Source organism: Macrobrachium nipponense, chromosome 8 (genome assembly GCF_015104395.2).
Source record: "Macrobrachium nipponense isolate FS-2020 chromosome 8, ASM1510439v2, whole genome shotgun sequence".
NCBI lineage: Eukaryota > Metazoa > Arthropoda > Malacostraca > Decapoda > Palaemonidae > Macrobrachium > Macrobrachium nipponense.
In genome coordinates, this window is record NC_087203.1 from 11,824,943 (window position 1) to 11,844,069 (window position 19,127).

The 19,127-nt window shown below is 37.2% G+C and overlaps 1 protein-coding gene across 1 annotated transcript in view; it reads right to left on the reverse strand.

The window, feature by feature from the left end:
- LOC135222613 (pseudouridylate synthase TRUB2, mitochondrial-like) overlaps positions 1-19,127 on the reverse strand; it is a 131,159-nt gene that overhangs the window by 58,635 nt on the left and 53,397 nt on the right. The window contains 1 exon segment of the mRNA XM_064260710.1: positions 16,212-16,343. Coding sequence (XP_064116780.1) covers positions 16,212-16,343 — 132 coding nt within the window.

Sequence of the window (19,127 nt, forward strand, 5' to 3'; positions counted from 1 at the left end):
TTTATGCTAAATTTTATATTGAAATGCTTTATTCTTTTATTTATTTTGTCGAATATGGTTATCATTAAACTATACCTATACATATTGTAAATTAAAAAACATGTTAATACAGCGGAACCCCCGTATTCGCGTTCTCCAGATTCGCGGATTTCTCTCGGGGAAAGGAAAGTTTCCCTGCATTATTCGCAGAAAATTCGCGCATTCGTGGTATTTTTCTTTGATAAATATCCACAAATTCCTGGGTTTTTTTTGATGAATTTCATCATAAAATGCACTTTTTGTGATCTAAAACTATTAAAAAAACCATGTAGGAAAATTTTTAGTGGGTTTTTCTTGAGTTTTAACTAACAAAATAGGCAGTTTTTAGCATTTTTATAGGGGTTCCAAACATTCGCGGGTTCTAACTATTCACGGGGGGGTCTGGTACACATCCCCCGCGAATACGGGGGACCACTGTACTGTTTTTCTTGTAGGACGCAGTAGGGCGTCAAACACAAGTATAAACAAGTTAATCATCAAGTATAATAACCCTTAAACGCTGAGCCGGTATTTCCGAAAGTGTCTCCCCTACGCCGGTGGCGTTCGCGAGTGAGTGCCGAAGCGGAAAAAAAGTTTTGAAAAAATCACAGCACGCTTAATTTCAAGATTAAGAGTTCATTTTTGGCTCCTTTTTTGGTTATTGCCTGAAGTTTAGTATGCAACCATCAGAAATGAAAAAAATATCATTATCATATATAAATATTGGAATATATGACAGCGCAAAAAAAATTTCTGAGATGTGTCGCTGATGCTTTTTAGTGCGAGAAGAAAGAAATTCGCGCTTGTGCGCCTGGTTAACGATTGTAAACAAACAACGCCTTGATCTGTGAGCTCCCAGCATCCCCCAAGGCATGTGATTCAAAAGTTTTTTTTGCCTAGTAGGCCTATAAATATTTTTCCGCGAATTTTTCGGTTCGGCACCCGACAGACAATTTTCATCTACGTTTAATATGTCCAATCGGCATTAAAGGGATAAACTAGGTAATGGTCAGATCAAAGTATGAGCATTTGTTCCACAAATGATACAAAATTTTCTTGAAAATTTCATTAATAAACAGAATGTTCGACATAAGAAACATTCGACAAATGAGGTACCACAGTATATACAAAAACTTTTATTATGAAAATGTCATTTTCATATAAGCAACTTACTCAGTAAGTACCAAGCTGAATCCATTTTGACAGGTGGGAGGGATTCATGGAATTCGTCTACCCCAAAAGATTAATAAGGTTAATGAATTTAAGAACAGAAAATTGGCTAGCATTTATACAATGCTTCTTGCTTCCTTGCCTGGTGAGAGAGCTACTGCAGGTATATACTGCCTCTGGTTGTTGTTCATCTCAACATTTAGCAGCGTGGCAGTATAGCTGTGGAGTGCCTACACTCAAGTAAGGACTTTACAGCTAAGGAGTAATCCAATGGCTCTGATGGCTGACAAAGTGTTAGTAGGAGCTTAGCGGCAAAGGACATTCTCGATGGCCAACCAAGTATACACTCCAGGTACACAGTACCCCACAGGCTCCCCTAGGACTTGACACACTATGTCAAGGTGAAGAGACAGAAGGATGGAAGGGATGCTCCCTACACTTCCTCCCCAACACTACGCCAGCCACAGACAAAGGTGATAAGGTACTACAGTTCTCATAGACCATTTCTAACGTCTCACAAATAATGCATAGCGAACACTGACTTGCATTTCCAGTATGTGTGTTGCTTGTAGAATAGAAGAGAGGGACAGAGTTATGCTTAATGGCTACCGAAGTAGCAACTGCCCTAACATCATCAGCTCTAACCTTCAAGAGAGGTAAAACATCCTCCCCAATCTGGGAGTGGGCCTCCAAAATGAGATCCCCTAAAAAACACAAGATGGCATTCTTTAACAAGGGTCTAAAGGGATTTTTTCACAGAACTTTGAAGGTTTCTTGCTGGTCCTCTGATTTTCTATGTCTCTTGGAGATAGCTCTCATGGGGCAAAGAGCTCTCTCCTCTTCTTCTGTGCCTAAAATATGACTTGAATTGTTAATGGTACAAGAATGACTCGAGATTTACAACAGATTCTCGTTCTTTGCAAGAAAGCCCAGTGTGGGAGAACAAAATACGTCCCCCTGGGAGAACCCAATCCTTTTATCAATCACATGGAACTCACAAACTCTTCTGGTAGTTTCAGTAGCTACAGCTACATGAAAAATGGTCTTTCTGGCAAGATCCCTCAGCAAGAAAGATAGAAAATTCTAAGAAAACGTCCCTTCCTCCCTAAGCTTAGCAGTGTCAAACGACCCAATGAGGTCAGAGAGAGATCGATTCAAAAAGATGTTTAGACCTTTGTGTCGAAAAACAGAGCTGAGCATCGACCTATACTCTCTTATGCTCAAGAAAGACAAGCCTCTGGAGGATCTCAAGTAGAGAAAGAAATCTGCTATTTGCACTATAGTTGTCTGAGACGACAAAATATTGTCTTCTACACAATAGTCTAAAAAAAAAAAAAAAAAAAAAACTGTCCACTTTGCCTGGTAGACTCTGCTGGAAGATTGTCTCTGACATTTAGCAATAGCTTTCTCACAGACCTTGAAAACCCCTTCACTCATATGAGCTTGAAATCCTGTCAGGGCCAGAGTGGATGTACTTTGATGAGCAGACTTGAAATCAAAGGAAAGAGCCTTGGAAGTCTACAAGGAGTCTGAGAAGTTCTAGAAAGCATTCCTTCCGAGGCCAAAACAGCAATTAGGATAATCTTGACTTTTGGTGTGACTGAAATTTGTTCAGGACCTCCCTTATCATCCTGAACCGAAAGGAGGTGTAAAGATCCATGTTAGACCAATACTGAAGCATGTCGTCTGTTGCCCATGCTAGAGGATCCTGAAAAGGGGAGCAGAACAGAGGAAGACAATCGTTCCTGGATGTCATGGGTCAACTTGATTGGGAGAATCTGCTTGTGACAAAGCTCAGTTCATCTGCCACGACACTGAATTGCCCTTTGAATAATTCTTGTGACCAATTTGGTCTCGCAGAGAGAAAACAAGTGAGTTCCACCTTGAATCCTGATGTATGCTAATGCCGTGATGATATGGACCACCACTGTCTTGTTGTGGACCTCTGTCAAGAAGTGCTGCAGTCCCAAATGAATTGCCCTCCTCGAGGTTGACATGCAGCCCTCTCTCCTCTCAGGACCACATCCTGCAAAATTCTTTGTTCCCTACAAGAGCTCCCTAACCTAGATCTGATGTGCGGAGAAGTAATCTAGGTTAAGGTTCACGGGGAAAAGAGATTTTCCTTCCATCAACCTGTCTGCGGAGTTCCACCAACGCAGGTCCTTCTTCACCTCTTGCATTATTGGGAAAAAGTGCAAATCTTGATGAATCTTTCAATCAATGCTGACCCGTAGGAAAAATTGTAGGGCTCTCACGTGTAGCTTTCTAAACCTGACAAATTACTCCATGGATGCCAGGGTGAACTTCTAAGGGATGAAAAAGCAAAAACTCTGTATCTATCTTCATTCCCTGCTGGGGTTTCTGCAGTTTTAAACAATATACCCAGGTCTTGCATCAAGAATAGGGTTTTTTGAAGGTCCTCCATGCACTGCACTCTTGTGGGTGAATGAAGTAGCCAATTGTCCAGATAGAGCAAGATGTTGATGCTCAACAAATGGAGCCACCTTGCCAGGGGAGCAAACACTCAAGTGAAAAAACTTGTGGGGCAGTTGAGATGCTAAATAAAACAGAGTTTGAAACTGAAACACTTGGTTCTTGAAAACAAACTTGGGGTACCTCCTCGAGTCTTGATGAATGGGAATGTGGAAGTACGCGCCATGCATGTCAAGAGAAATCATCCAGTCTCAGTGATGAATGGAAGCAAGGAGGGATTGGCTTGTTTCCATATGGAATTTCATTTTTTCTATGAAGAAATTCAGAGCACTCACATTGAGGACCAGTCTCCATCCTCCGGTAGACTTGAGGACTACAACAGTCAGTTGTAGTGCTCCCCCACTTTTTTGTTACATGGTATTAGGTTCCAGAACATGAAAAATTCATTCTAAAAAATCCTTATAACTGGCTTATAGTAACTGCCAAATACCCAGTACCCCTTAAACTAAAATGCTTATAACTGTCTATTTTAACATTTCACTGCTTAACCCTCTTACGCCGAAGCCCTAAAAATCAAAACCTCTCCTGTATGCTGGCGCCGGTTTTGGAGTGAGCGTGAAAGCGGAAAAAATAATTTGTTCAAAAAATCACAGCGCGCTTAGTTTTGAAGATTAAGAGTTCATTTTTGGCTCATTTTTTTTTCATTGCCTGAAGTTTAGTATGCAATCATCAGAAATGAAAAATAATATCATTATCATATGTAAATAATGCGATATATGGTAGCAAAAAAAAAAAAAATTCATAGATAATTGTATTTAAATCACGCTGTGCAAAAAACGGTCAAAGCTAACGAGTTACTTTTTTTTTCGTTGTATTGTACACTAAATTGCAATCCTTTTGATATATAATACATAGTAAAACAATAAAAGCAACACCGGAAAAATATTATCACAAAATGATGTACGAATTTGTAACGCGCGGACGTAAAAAAATGTTATTTTCAAAATTCACCGTAATTCTAAATATTTTTCTAGAGACTTCCAATTTGTTTTAAAATTAAGACAATGATTGAATATTATGATACTGTAAGAGTTTTAGATTAGAATTGCAGATTTCAACCATTTCGGACGAGTTAAATTTGACAGAATTGTCCAAAATTTTTTATATATAAATTTTTTTTTATATGCACATATTTCGGAGAATGGAAAAAGCTACAACCTTCATTATTTTTTATTGTATTTTTCATGAATTTGCGCACATTTTGATATATGAAACTCGATAAAAAGGCTAATATGAAAAGGAACAAATATTAGGATAATGCGATGTACGTATTTTCGGAGACTGCGGCCCCCGCGAATCGGCGGGCGGAGTGCAAGGTAAATAGATTTTTTCAAAAATTCACCAGAAAAATCAATAAATTTGTTTTTAGAGACTTCAAATTTGTTTCAAAATGAAGAAAAATGATGGAATATTACTAGGCCGTAAGAGTTTTAGCTTTACAATTGCGTTTTTCAACTATTTCGGTAGAGTCAAATTTGACCGAACGTGGTTTTTTTTCTATTTATCGTGATTTATATGCAAATATTTCGAAAAAAGAGAAAAGCTACAACCTTCAATCATTTTTAGTTGTATTCTACATGAAAAAATTGCGCACATTTTCATATATAAAACTTTATGTAACAGCTAATTTTAAATGGTGCAAACATTTCGACAATCGCACAAAAAAATTCTGATTTTTTCGGAAGAGTTACCGCGTGAACGTAAGGAAAATGTTTTTTATTTTTTTTCATAAATTCATCATAAATCGAAATATTGTGCTAGAGACTTCCAAGTCATTGCAAAATGATAAGTTTTAGTTTACAATTGCGTTTTTCGACCATTTCGGTAGAGTCAAAGTTGACCGAAAGTTGAAATTTTTGCACTTAACGTTATTTATATGGAAATATTTCGAAACTGATAAAAGCTACAACCATGGGTTGTTTCTAGTTGTATTGTGCATGAAATTGCGCACATTTCCATATACTTTATGTAACGGCAAATTTAAAAGGGTGCAAACATTAGGACAAACGCACGAAAAAATTTATCGGAAGAGTTATCACACGAACGTAAGGAAAAAGTTTTTTCATAAATCGAAATATTGTGCTAGAGACGTCCAATTTGTTGCAAAATGAAGGCAAATGATGGAATATTACTATAATATAAGAATTTTAGCTTACAATTGCGTTTCTCGACCATTTCTGTAGAGTCAATTTGACCGAAGGTTTAAATTTTTGCACTTATCGTTATTTATATGAAAATATTTCAAAACTGATAAAAGCTACATCATGAGTATTTTTTGTTGTATTTTACATGAAATTGCGCACATTTTCATATATAATACTTCATGTAAAGGATAATTTAAAATGGTGCAAAAATTATGTCAAAGTGACGAAATAATTTCAGAGATGTGTCACTGATACTTTTTAGTGCGATAAGAAAAGAAATTCGCGCTTGCGCGCCTGCGTAGCGATTGTAAACAAAACAACGCCTTGATCCGTGAACTCCCAGCATCCCCCAAGGCGCGTGATACAAAAGTTTTCGGCTGGTAGGCCTATAAGTAATTTTTTCCCGCGAATTTTAAAAAACTTTTTGAGCCGACGTATGATACAGTGGGGGTCCTCGTTCATACCACGGGGGATAGGGACCGAGAACCCCCCGTGATAAGTAAATACCCGTGTTATCCTGATACCCCCCTCAAAAATTGCTTAAAACTGCCTACTTTAATAGTTAACCCACCCAAGACCACTATTCCAATGTTTATAACTGCCTACTTTAGTTCATTAAACACCAAATATGTTTTCAACTATCACCTAAAACTAAATTCAAGACAGTTTTAAAGTTATTGTACAAAATTAGCCTTAAAAAATAAATGTAGTATATGTACTACTGTACATATGTAGCCTACTAGCCTAGGGATTACAGCTAGAAGCCTACATACGCATGGTGGGCCTCTTTTTTTTTACAAGGAAAGAGAGGATGAGTGGTAAGAGAACTATCAAAATATGTAAATCATATGGGTACTCACCAACAATCTATGTTGATAAAAGATGGCGACGATTTTGCAGTGCAATCCAGTAATATAATAACGATAATGCTACCAACAGTATGCAGCGAAAAATCTCTTCCCTTCGTCACAACACGTTAATAGTATATTCCATGTAAAAACCTTCATCTGACCTTTAGCGTCTTTCCCATAAGAGTAAAAGAATCAGGGCTTTTGGATGCCACATAATTAACTCGTTTATATGGGTACAATTTAAAGAACGCGCCGCACACCACATTTCATAACAACAAACAAACGTGAGTAGGCCAGTGTTGCCAACTGGGAATGGCAATTTCTTGCTAGATTTTGTTCCATAAAAGGCTAAAAAAATCACATACCGTATATACTCGAATAACGTGCAATCTCCCATATCGTGCGACCCCCAAATTTTCACCAATAAACAGTGGTTTTGTCATGTATCTCATGTATCATGCAAGTTCATAAGGTTGGTGGTTTAGCCTGCTAATGGCCGAGTCATTCAGCTGTGTGCTGATGCTAGTCAAGTTATGATAATTTTCTTATTAATCTCGAGAATTGAATAGAAAATCTCAAGATTAAAAAAAAAAATCCAAGATAATAAAATAATTGTAAAAATAACACGCCATGGAGTCCTTAACTCTCTCTCTCTCTCTCTTCTCTCATCTCTCTCTCTCTCATCTCTCTCTCTCTCTCTCTCTCTCTCTCTCTCTCTCTCTCTAGGAATAAATACGTACGTACTGTAATTTGTGTCTTTCACCAACGGGTATCAGTAAATGTGTAGACATTGTGTGCGTGTTTAAAAAAATGTGCAGTACACACACATTCCGATGTTTCGGTTTTTGGAATTTTTCAGATTTCGGAAATGTGAGGTCAGATGCATAATCAAACAAAATTCAGCTCTTTAATCTCTGGAAAAATGTTAATCTATCCCGGCGGCTAACAACAACAAATTTTTGTTTGTTTTATCTTCCAAGTAGTACGTACGTAGTCCAGTGCACAGCTGTCGTCTGATCACTACTCATATGATTAACTTTGTATATAAAAGTATGTGTATATAACTGTTAACTTTGTATATAAAAGTATGTGTATATAACTGTATGTAGTATTTGTATACGATGTAAATATGTATAGCCTAGTATTTATGCTTATATTATTAGTGTTTGAATGATGCTAAAGTATTTCAATATCCAAGGAAACAGTAGTAAATTTCCCCACAATGAGTTTGGGTACATATGTATATCTAAGATGACTTAAATTATAAAAGCCTTTTATGTATAAGCTAGCTTTTGCAACAACACATATCTTACGAAAATTACTTATGTGAAGATGGTTTTAGTAGTACAAATGATAGTTATTGTATCGTTAAAAATATCAAAGTGAACGAAGTCGCAAAGTCGATTCTATGTCATGTTTTTCCTAAACGCGTTGACTAAAGGAGAACGTTATTTTGGTTGTTTTAATTTTATCACTGCCACAAACCATAAGAATGCAGTGTATGTATGATCAATTCTAAACTATTATTCACTACAAAATAACGATGATATTTTGTATTGAAAATTAATGTTACATATATTCCAAACATATTACTACGTAGCATGAATAGTACTATAAATATTTCGAAAGATAATCTTGCTTTGAACGCTACCATAATTTGATTTTCATATACGTACTTACATTTTGTCAGCTGGCTGGCCTCGCATAGATAAAATTGATTTCACTGATATGGAATTACTCCACGAATAGCCTTTTTATTATGAAGATATGACGACTTAAAGGAGAACGTTATTTTGGTTGTTTTATCACTGCCACAAACCCATAACAATGCAGTGTATGTATGATAATTCTAAACTATTATTCACTACCAAAATAACGATGATATTTTGTATTGAAAATTAATGTTACGTATATTCCAAAAACATTATTACTACGTAGCATGAATAGTACTATAAAAATTTCGAAAGATAATCTTGGTGTGAACGCTACTTATAAATTTGATTTTCATATACTTACGTACATTTTGTCAGCTGGCTGGCCTCGCATAGATAAAATTGATTTCACTGATATGGAATTACTCCACGAATAGCCTTTTTATTATGAAGATATGACGATAATATATAAGGTAAAAAATGCTTTTATGTATTTCGTTTACGCTTCGTCGCCAATAACAAACAGCAATACTTACGATAATCTATGACAAATAGTGTTTGTATGACTTCATTGTTCAGAGAAGTTATATACGAATACTACCAAAATAATAATGAAGTTCGAATTAATTTTAGCCTTAATGTTATTACTACTCGTAATTACACTACCACAAATATTAAAATGTCTAAAAGTTTATCAAACAAAAAATGTCGCTTTTAACGCAACCGTATACATAAACCATTTTCGTACGTAAAGGTATATGCTTACATTTTGTGGCTGGCCACTCCGACGATAAGTTGAGTGCAATGATGTGGAATTATTCTTTGAATAGGCTATTTATTATGAAGATATGACTATAATATATTATGGTAACGAATGGTTTTTATTACCTTTATTTGTCAAGTTAATATCATAATGTGAATGTTTGTGTACGTTGGTGGTTATCGCACTGCAACTACGCTTAGCCTACCTGGTTTTATTACCTTTATTGTCAGTTAATATCATTATATGAGTCTTTAAATGAATGTTGGTAGTTATCGGACCACGGCCGAGGGTTAGCCTACCGAAAAACATTGCATACGCAACACAACAAACCCGTGATGCAGCGATTCAAACCAGTGATGTACATGAGAAACGGTCCAAGAAAAAACCCGTGATTACTGGATCCGTGAATACTGATCCGTGAATAAAGCGATGCCCCACTGTACGTCCAATCGGCATACGGGAGACATTTTGACTCGACGTTTAATACGTCCAATCGGCGTAAGAGGGTTAATTGGATAGTTCAAACACAAATATACCCTAAAAGTATCAGACTAAAACAATTTAATATCATTTTAAACAAAAATACACCGCAAAATATCATCCCGAAACATCCTAAGACATCTTAGATTAGTACCCTTTTACAGCTGTTACTCAAGTATATGTGACTCTAAAATACTTATAATAATGATTTACTCATTCTAAAAAATAATCCAGTATCAATGTAAAACAGTAAAATATCTATAAATTTAATGTTTAATACAAATTAAACAAATCTTAATACAAATTAAAATAAATCTGTCCCACAGAACGTCTGACAACTAATCAAGTTAAACCTTTGCTGTATACATAAGTAATTTTCTCTCATAGTACTGAAGTATTATTCCTTTTAAAATTATCACTAATTCACAATTTTTTTTCCTTAACATTACTGTTCATTCACTAATTACTGTATTTTTTCATATTGTGTATGTGACTAAATATTCATTTTTATGACAAAAATTATTTACAGCATAGTACTTATAAAGTAGTTATGTATCTATTAAGCTCACTCCAAGTTGGGCCACAGACTGAGCATGCTAGGTGTACAATTCTCTCTCTCTCTCTCTCTCTCTCCTCTAAGGGTAATGCAAGATGTATTTGAAATGATATTACTGTAAAGTTTTTTTATAATAAAGCATATTGTACAATATTTATAATACTTGCTAATTATTTTAATTTTACTTTCCAGTCTGCTTTTACTGGACAAAATAAAATGGAAATAGTGAACATTTTAAATATTGGTACAATTTGCTTTATCATAAAAAATCTTTACAATAAATATTTCAAATACACTTTCATTACCCTTAGTTGGAGAGGAAGGAGAGAAGGAGGGAGAGGAGGAGAAGAGAAGGAGGGGAGAGGAGGAAGATAGAGAGAGACGAGAGAGAGAGATAGAGAGAGAGAGAGAGAGAGAGGAGAGAGAGAGAGAGAGAGAGAGAGAGAGAGAATCAGATACCTATTACGATAAGTATGGAGCCCAACCTGGAATGAGCTTAATAGATACATAACTACATTGTAAGTATGCTGCAAATCATTTTTATCATAAAATTAGTATTCAGTCACATACACATTAAAAAAAATACCATAATTAGTGAATAAATAGTGTTGCCCTACAAAGAAAGAGCAAATTAGTGAAAGTTCCCCATGGAAAAGTGAATATGTAATGTTCCACAAAAATCTGTGACAAAGTGGACAACAGAAATGTGACATGTGTAAACCCGGGGGAGTACTGTAAAACTCTTTCGACCCAACATTCTTGACCACTACCTCTTTGCCCCTTTTCTGAGGAGGGAAGAGACTTCCTCCACGAGAGCTGAACACATCTCCAATCCTATGGAGTAGGCTCTCAATGCGATGGGAGTTTTGACCAAAGGAGGCTTCTCCTTGAAGGGGATGGGGTACACCTCCTTCAGAACTTTCACTATCTATTGTTCTGTCCCTTTCACACTCCATTTCACCCAGAAGATCTGGAATCTGGCACCCATGGGGTCATGGAAGACTGAATCCTCACTTATGAGTGGAAGGCTTTGAGGAGGATTTCTTAGTAGCTTGCGAGGCGAAATGAACCATTGCTTAAGGTCTCGATTGCAACCTATGCCTGCCACCTCAAAAGCACTGCGGTTGAAGAGGTGAGGTTGACTTGGTGCTGAAAGTGGCCCCACTCCCTGGGGCATCTAGCAGATGCAGTAGAAGGTCTTGCATCAATTTCTTTGTAGATGCAATGCAATCTCATTAACTGTGGCCTGCAGAGACAGGTGGTGTCTGTTGAGAGGTAAAAAAGAAACCCAGGGCTATCTCTTTTTAAGAATGCCCATGGCTTAGAGGGATGTCAACTCCTGTGAGTCATCCCTGTCTCATTGGCACAAGAGAGTACTACACTTAGCAGATCCACAGCACTGTCTTCTGGCAGTGAGGAAAATTCGTGAACCTTCAAGGCTAACACTCCCACAGACCAATCGAGGAAGCTCAAACCCTCAAATACCTTAAACAGGTTCTTGAGCAAATAATCTATCTCCAAGGTAGAAAACATCACTTTGGCAGAGGAGAAGACAGACCTACGCACTGAGTTGATGAGCATGGAGAAGTCCTTTTGGGAGGGAACAGCCACTCCCAAGAAAGGAACTTCTCCCATAGCGTATGACAGATACCTTCTGCGTGAGAGACGAGAAGGCTGAACGCTAAAGGAAGCCTTGCCTTGTTCTCTCTTTTCAGAAAGCCAACCTTCCACTTCACAAAAAAAGTTTTTTTTGACAAGGATAACAGAACCATTTTAGGTAGTCTGGCTAAATCTGGTGGCTGACTGTTCATCATGAAGGATGAAGCCAGAGAAGCAGGAGCTGCTGGAGTGAAGATACCTAAGCAAGGATGCGTAGGCTGATGGGGAAGAGTCCTGGACTAGATCTTCCTCATCCGAAGAAATCAGGGACAAGGAAGGCTCCATAGGAGCTTTGACTGATGAAAAAATCTTCTGGATGAGTCCCAAAACTCTGTCCAACTGATGCTAGATAGGAGCTAATGATGGGTCCCATTCCACTAAAGTTGGAAGGCCCGTACCAGGTAATGGACTAGAAGGAGTAAAGAATGCCAGAGTTGGTGCTGGGTACTTGGAAGAAGATGCCAAACCAACATGAACTGGCACAGGCAATCAGCTGATACTGGGTGTTTGACTTAAGATGGGCACTTAGGTGCCGCAAAATGCTCGGAGACTGTGGGGCACTCAGACCCTAATAGGTGCTCAGTCGAGGTGCGTGGGCGCTCACGAGAAGAAGGGTCCTTGGAAAATGATGAGAAGCTCTTGAAGGACAAAGATGAATGCCTAGGTGCCAAACACTGGCACTTAGCTGAAGAATAGCGTTCTGGGCTGTCCCAAGTGCTGCAAGAAGGTTGAGGGCTACAGGAAGGTTCTCTGAAAACCTTTTGTTTGGTAGCATGGGAGACTGGTCCCTATACATCAAAGGCCTCTCCAGGGGGCAGGCCTCATCCAAGAGGCACCACTGGCACCTCCTACTAGGACTGGAATCTCCAAAACTTAAGGAGAGATGATGCACATCTGAGGCGCCTTTCCAGTGGCTGTCTTTTGTCACTACCTGGGACGCAATAGGTATGACTGAGGGGGCGAATATCTGTGGTCAGACCTCACCAACCTGCCTAGGGCTTCCAGTATGCCTTCTCCAAGGATTAAGGGAACACAGCACTGACCTTTACCTAGGACAGTCAGTGGGACAGGCAGCCACCTCGTCCACTATCATTTTACTGGCACTTCTCGCATTTATTTTGTCCATAAGGACTATTTTGTCATAAGGACACTCACTGATTCCCCTAAATGGGCCCCTGTATTACAATAAGTCCAAACTTATTCCTATAAGTATTACAATAAGCCCAAACTTACAGTCAAACTTGGCCTCGAGGCTGGCGAAGCAATCTGGTTTGGAAGCATGGGAGCCAGGCAAAGGAGTAGGTGGTATCTGAGGAGGGCTGGACACAGGAGAGACTCTCTAACTTTGTTGCAAGGTCAGAACCACTCTGTCTGCTGACCATGAAGATCTAGTACATTACCACTGGGTCTCAGTTGGTTTCAAGGGTCCACAATGCCATGTTTGGATGCTCTCAGAAGTTCTGTCAGTGATCTCTCCACAAATCTGCAAAGCTCTGTGGCATGTGTGCAGAAACCCCACTTAAGACCTGTTTGCCACACATCTGTAAGGCCATGTCGTAGTTGTGCAGACCTACATGTTTGCCATACCAATGAATACCAAGCTTCCATTATATTATCCTCTATAGCTAGATCCAGATTCTTGGGGAGTGTATGACACATTTCAGCCTTCGGACACATGAATGAAACATTTCACCCTTGGGATGGAATATTATTCTCAATAGCTAGACCAAGTGGCTTAGGCAGTCAATACCATGTTCCAGCCTCAGGACAATTTCATTGTCTAAACATTTCCTCGTTTTGGACTGCTGAGACAAGTTTTGGTGGTTTCAGGCATCAGCAAGCTCTCAGAAGACCCTAATCATTCCCTTCTGACCTCAGCAGTAATGGCTTCTCAGGTTTCTTCTCACTTGGAGCAGTTGCACTACCAGTCACTTTACCCTCACCAAGAAACACTACACCATCATGCATGACAGTTATGCAGCTATACAGTATCAGAGAGAAACTTTTTGGACACTGCTGCTGAGGCTATCACCACTCCTTGCAGATCTTCTACCAAAGCCCTTTACCAGGTGAAGTTAGCTAGATTGATGCTTGGTGAGACAACCAGAGTTGATGTCCTTCAAGACCTTGATTTCAGTCCTAGCAGAATTCCTTGTTTATGAAATGCCTCTCTTGGCTATCACTCTTAAGTTTTTGCTCTTCCTTATCTCTAATCCTTCCCTGACACAGCATGAACTTTGCAAATGCAAAGAAAGTTTATTTACTCTTTTCATCACTTTGGCAGATCCATTCTTCTACTTTCAGTGACACCTCCAAGCTGGAACTTGATCTTTGTACTTTACATTCTTGCTAAGTCTGTTAGATTAATCTTTTAGATTTAACTAACAACCAAGTCTTAGTCACTTTGGCTCAAAGTGTGTCATGAAGCCACACAGTCTTAAAGGAAAGTACCACATTCAAACTATTTGTCATTGACTGATCTCTTACACTTAAGAATCAGTCACCTACCAGGGATGGTTCTCTCTTTGACCCCTTTGTCATCCCTGTCCTACCACCTCTTGCTCAAGAACAGTCTTCTGTATCCTGTGAAGGGTCCCAAAGCCTCATCTCCATCGAATGGAATTCTTTTGTCCTTATCTGGTTCTCAACACAAGTCTTCAGAATCAGCCAGTGTCTAAAAACCCTTTCTCGTATTGTCTTTGACAGGTTAGTATCCTGAGAGAACCTTCCTATGCTTAGGATCAAGGGTCATGTGTTAGGGCAATTTCATACTCCATGATCTTTCCATAATTGGAATCCAAGACATTTTTGGAGAGGGCACCAGGCATTGTCAGGACATCTTTCTCAAGTTTTACTTTGTGATTTGACTCCAAAAACTTAATGTGTTTTGGACCTATTGTACTTTCTATGGGGAGGAACGTAGGTCCTTAATCATCATGATCTTCACAATTCATCCCTTGTTTACCTGGCAAAAAGGCAACAAATGTCTCCTGGAATATCAACTGTTACACTTCTTGTGGTTGTTAACTGTACTTTCTTGGGTTCATCCTTAATTGCAAATCACTTAATAATGAAAGGAAATATTATTCACAAAATTTGGCCTGGTCTTTGCATGAGGCTGGGACACTCTCAACCTACCTGACCTTTCCATAATTTGGATCTAAGCCATTTTTGGAATGGGTAACTAGCATTGTCAGAACATCTTTTTCAAATTTTACCTTGAGAGTGCACTCATAAAACATGATGTGTACTTGTTTTGGACCTATTGTGCTTTCCATGAGGAGGAACTTAAATCCCTCATCATAATCTTCATGATTCATCCCTTTTTATACCTGGCAGGGAGGTGACAAAGATATCCTGGAACACCAGCTGTTGCACTTCTTGAGCTGGGTTAACTGTACTTTCTTGGATTCATCCTTCATTGCAAATTACTTACTAATAAAACCAAATATTCACAAAATTTGGCCAATTCCACCAGTTTTTCTAGGACTGGGCTTCTAATATTACATCTCCCTCATTCAGGCTACGTATTTATAAATAATAAGTTGGTAATAAAATTTTCTTCATTTAAACCAACTAATCATAACCTTGATGCCCTCGTCACTGAATAAGCATAGCATGTGAAGCTGGCTTTTTCTTTGCAATATTTCAACTTCGTGCATCTGGATGTGTTTTACATGGTTAAATCTGTTACCACTTAATGGGATTATGTAAAATTGCATTTTATTATAAAAACAACATTACCTGTGCCTTTGAGCTTCTGTATCTGTATTAAGATACCAGGTACATCCCCTTTCTATGAGAGGACCAATTGACTGTCATACTCAATTGCTTTTGAATTTCCATTATGGTTGCTTGCAGAACTTATTCTGCCTCACTACACCCAGATGTTAAACAATCACCGAGATGCTGGGTGATTAAGTAAAAGAATCCTACACTATAGTATACAATTCCTGGCATCAGACATAACATGTACAATATTAAGTTTAATATTATCATACAGTAGGAACTTCATTTTGTTTTTCTCCACGTAACACATCAAATAATTATTACTAATGTAGCACCATAACACTGCATCAAACCTGCATTAGTTCAACAAAACCACACCTTAACACTGCATCAAACTTACAATAGTACAACAAAATCACACCAAAACGCTGCATCAACTTCCATTAGTTCAACAAAACACCATAACACTGCATCAAACTTACATTATTTAACAAATTCACAGTCATTTCTACAGCTGGGGAGCCCAGTAGAAAGAGACTAACGAGAAGGGAGCAATTGTAAAAGACAGAATGCATTGTAGCTGAGGCCCAAATGAAGCTGCAAGTAACTTTAAGCACCAGCTAGAGTGGTTTGTGAGGCACACATTAAATAGTAACCCTGTGCATGGAATATAGCAACTGAAAACAGAAAACTTACCTGATATGTTTTTATGCAAGTGAATTGCATAGGAAAGCTTATAATCATCAGCTTGGTACCTTGGACCAATAACTAGTGGGTGGTCAGCATAGTTTTCCTTCTTGACCACAACAAGATCTTCTGCTGTATTTCCTGCAAAACAGCAACAAAAGAATCTACAATCTTCTATAATTATTCTTGGACACTGTTTCATTACAAACAAAATGAGAAATTTAAATTAATATGAATTTTTCATAACAAACAAACCTGGGTAATAAAATTTGGATACATCTTCTTGTGCAAGCTGGAAACCAGTAAAAAACAATAGAAACTGTTTATGCCAGGAATTGGTGGCATCTGGCATCTGTCACAGAGGCAAGATATGAAGCAAGCAGCCACCCTATCTCAATCTTGTGGCGTATCAGTTTTTATTCTTACCGCCTCAAGAGAGGTCCTTACTGTCTTCCTCCCTCTCCAAGCCGGTAATTTTTCATTTTGCCCATGTTTCTTTGGTGCAGAATTGTGCTTAGTATTTTTGGCATTTGTTGTGCATGTTTTGGTTTTTACCATGTACTACATGTAATCCCAAAACCCAACTACAAGTTTCCATAAGCCTCGGAGAACATGTCCTAGTGTGGGCATCTACCCTTGTTCAAATTTTCTAGCTTCATTTGAGACTGACCCATTATCAACATGTAGTAAGTGCAGATCAAATGTTTGTAATGTGACTAAACCCTGCCCTAGATGAGAGTTACCAAGAAGAAGCAACATAAGGGGAAATCAAGAGCCACCATCTTGGAAAGGATTTTCACTTCCTCAAATTCAAATGGCTGTTTCTCAGATTCCTCATTGTTCTGCTTCTATCCTTTCTTCTCCTTCCTTGTCAGATTTGTCTCCTTCCTATGCTTCCATTGATTTGTCTTTGGAAGTTTTGGGAGAAGAGTCTTTAGATATTATGCCTCAGGCATAATATATACATATATATACATATATATATATATACATATATACATGTATATATAATAGTATATATTATATATACATATATATATAATATAGATACTATATGTATAATATATAATAATATATATATATAAATAATATATGTATGTATATATGTGTGTATATATATATATATATATATATATATATATATATATATATATATAGATATATATATATATATATAATATATATATATATATATATATATATATATATATATATATATATATATATATATATATAATATATATATATATATATATACATATATTAGTTTATACTACTGTATATGTATATAAATACATACATACATATATATATATTTTTCTTTAATAAAGAAAACTGCTCTCTTCTGTCCTTTACAATTCCACTGTAAGATATCAAAAGATACCAATATGGAGAGGACTTTTTAGTTGGCTGACCACATGTAGAATATAAAGCTCTTGTAAGAGGTGGTTTACTTGATGTAGACTTGGTCATATTAAGTCTCTTTTAGTGGTCTATTCAATTTCTTATAGTAGGAAGACTTTTTCGATGGCATAATTTTAGATAAGATTCATCTTTAGATTTGCAATTGTCTTGTTGTGGAAGGTGACAGAAAAGGAGATGTGAAATGGAAACTTGAGTCTTTTGTAACCTGTCATTCCATATTTAGCCACATTTGTGGAAGAACAGCGAATCATAATTTTCAAGGTAAGTTGCTCTAATGCGGGTTAAAACACCTCCCTGCCTTGAATCCTTTTATGGTCCATCACTGTACCAACAATGGCACTAGTATACCCACTTAGACCAGCCATGAGAGAATTCTCAATACAGTGGTACCTCGAGATACGAAATTAATCCGTTCTGAGGCGACCTTCGTATCATGAGTTTTTCGTATCTTGAACCGCATTTTACATGTAAAATGCCTAATCCGTTCCAAGCCCTACAAAAACACCCCAGTAAATTATATTTCCAGGCCTGCAACACATGTTCTAGGGTTACGACGCCGATCCGACAGAAGAAATATGACTCTAAAAAGGCAAAATACTGTGCATACTTGAGTAATATTCAACTGCATGTAATGTTCAACCCCATTTTTACCGCATATATTAGTACTTTAGCATATGTCCCTTAGCAATAAGCCTAGCCTATGTTAGCAGTTGCTACTGTAACCTAGTCTATGATTCTGACATCTAAACCTAAGCAGCTAAAAGCTTAGAATATGCCAATAAAACGTATAAATAATCAGTATGTACTCATTTCAAATAATTATTAATTAATCATTAACTATAAAACACACACACACAAAAATAAAACCTTCCAATCGTTTGTTTGCATTTAGCTCTTACGAGTACCGAACGATCGCCAAGCAATCGCTTTAACTAGCACACAGTAAGCCATAAATTTTCATTAGTATCTCTCTTCAACTAATGAAACTACCAAACAGTATAATAACCATTCATTTCTATTCTTTATTCTATCTTTACCTAATGGAGATACCGAGTTACTGACAGCTATAATGAAACATATACATAATATTAAAACAGAAGAAGAATTCTAGAAAATACATATTTGTTGGCTTCGATGATAGCAATCTGATTTATTTTATATTTTATGATATCTAATTCACAATTTTTTTATTAAATGTATTGCATGTACTCATTTCAAATAATTATTAAGTAACCATTAACTATAATAAATAATCAAACAAAAAAAAAACTTCCAAACTTCTGTTTACATCCAGCACTTACGAGTACCGAACGATCGCCAAGCAATCACTTTTTCCTAGCACACAGTAAGCCATAAATTTTCATTATCTAACTACTGAAACTACCAAACAGTATAATAACCATTCATTTCTATTCTAAATGTTTTTTTTTTTTATTAAGTGTATTGCATGAATAAGTTTTTCAATTTACAGCATCCTTTTACCAATAGAATACATGGAGC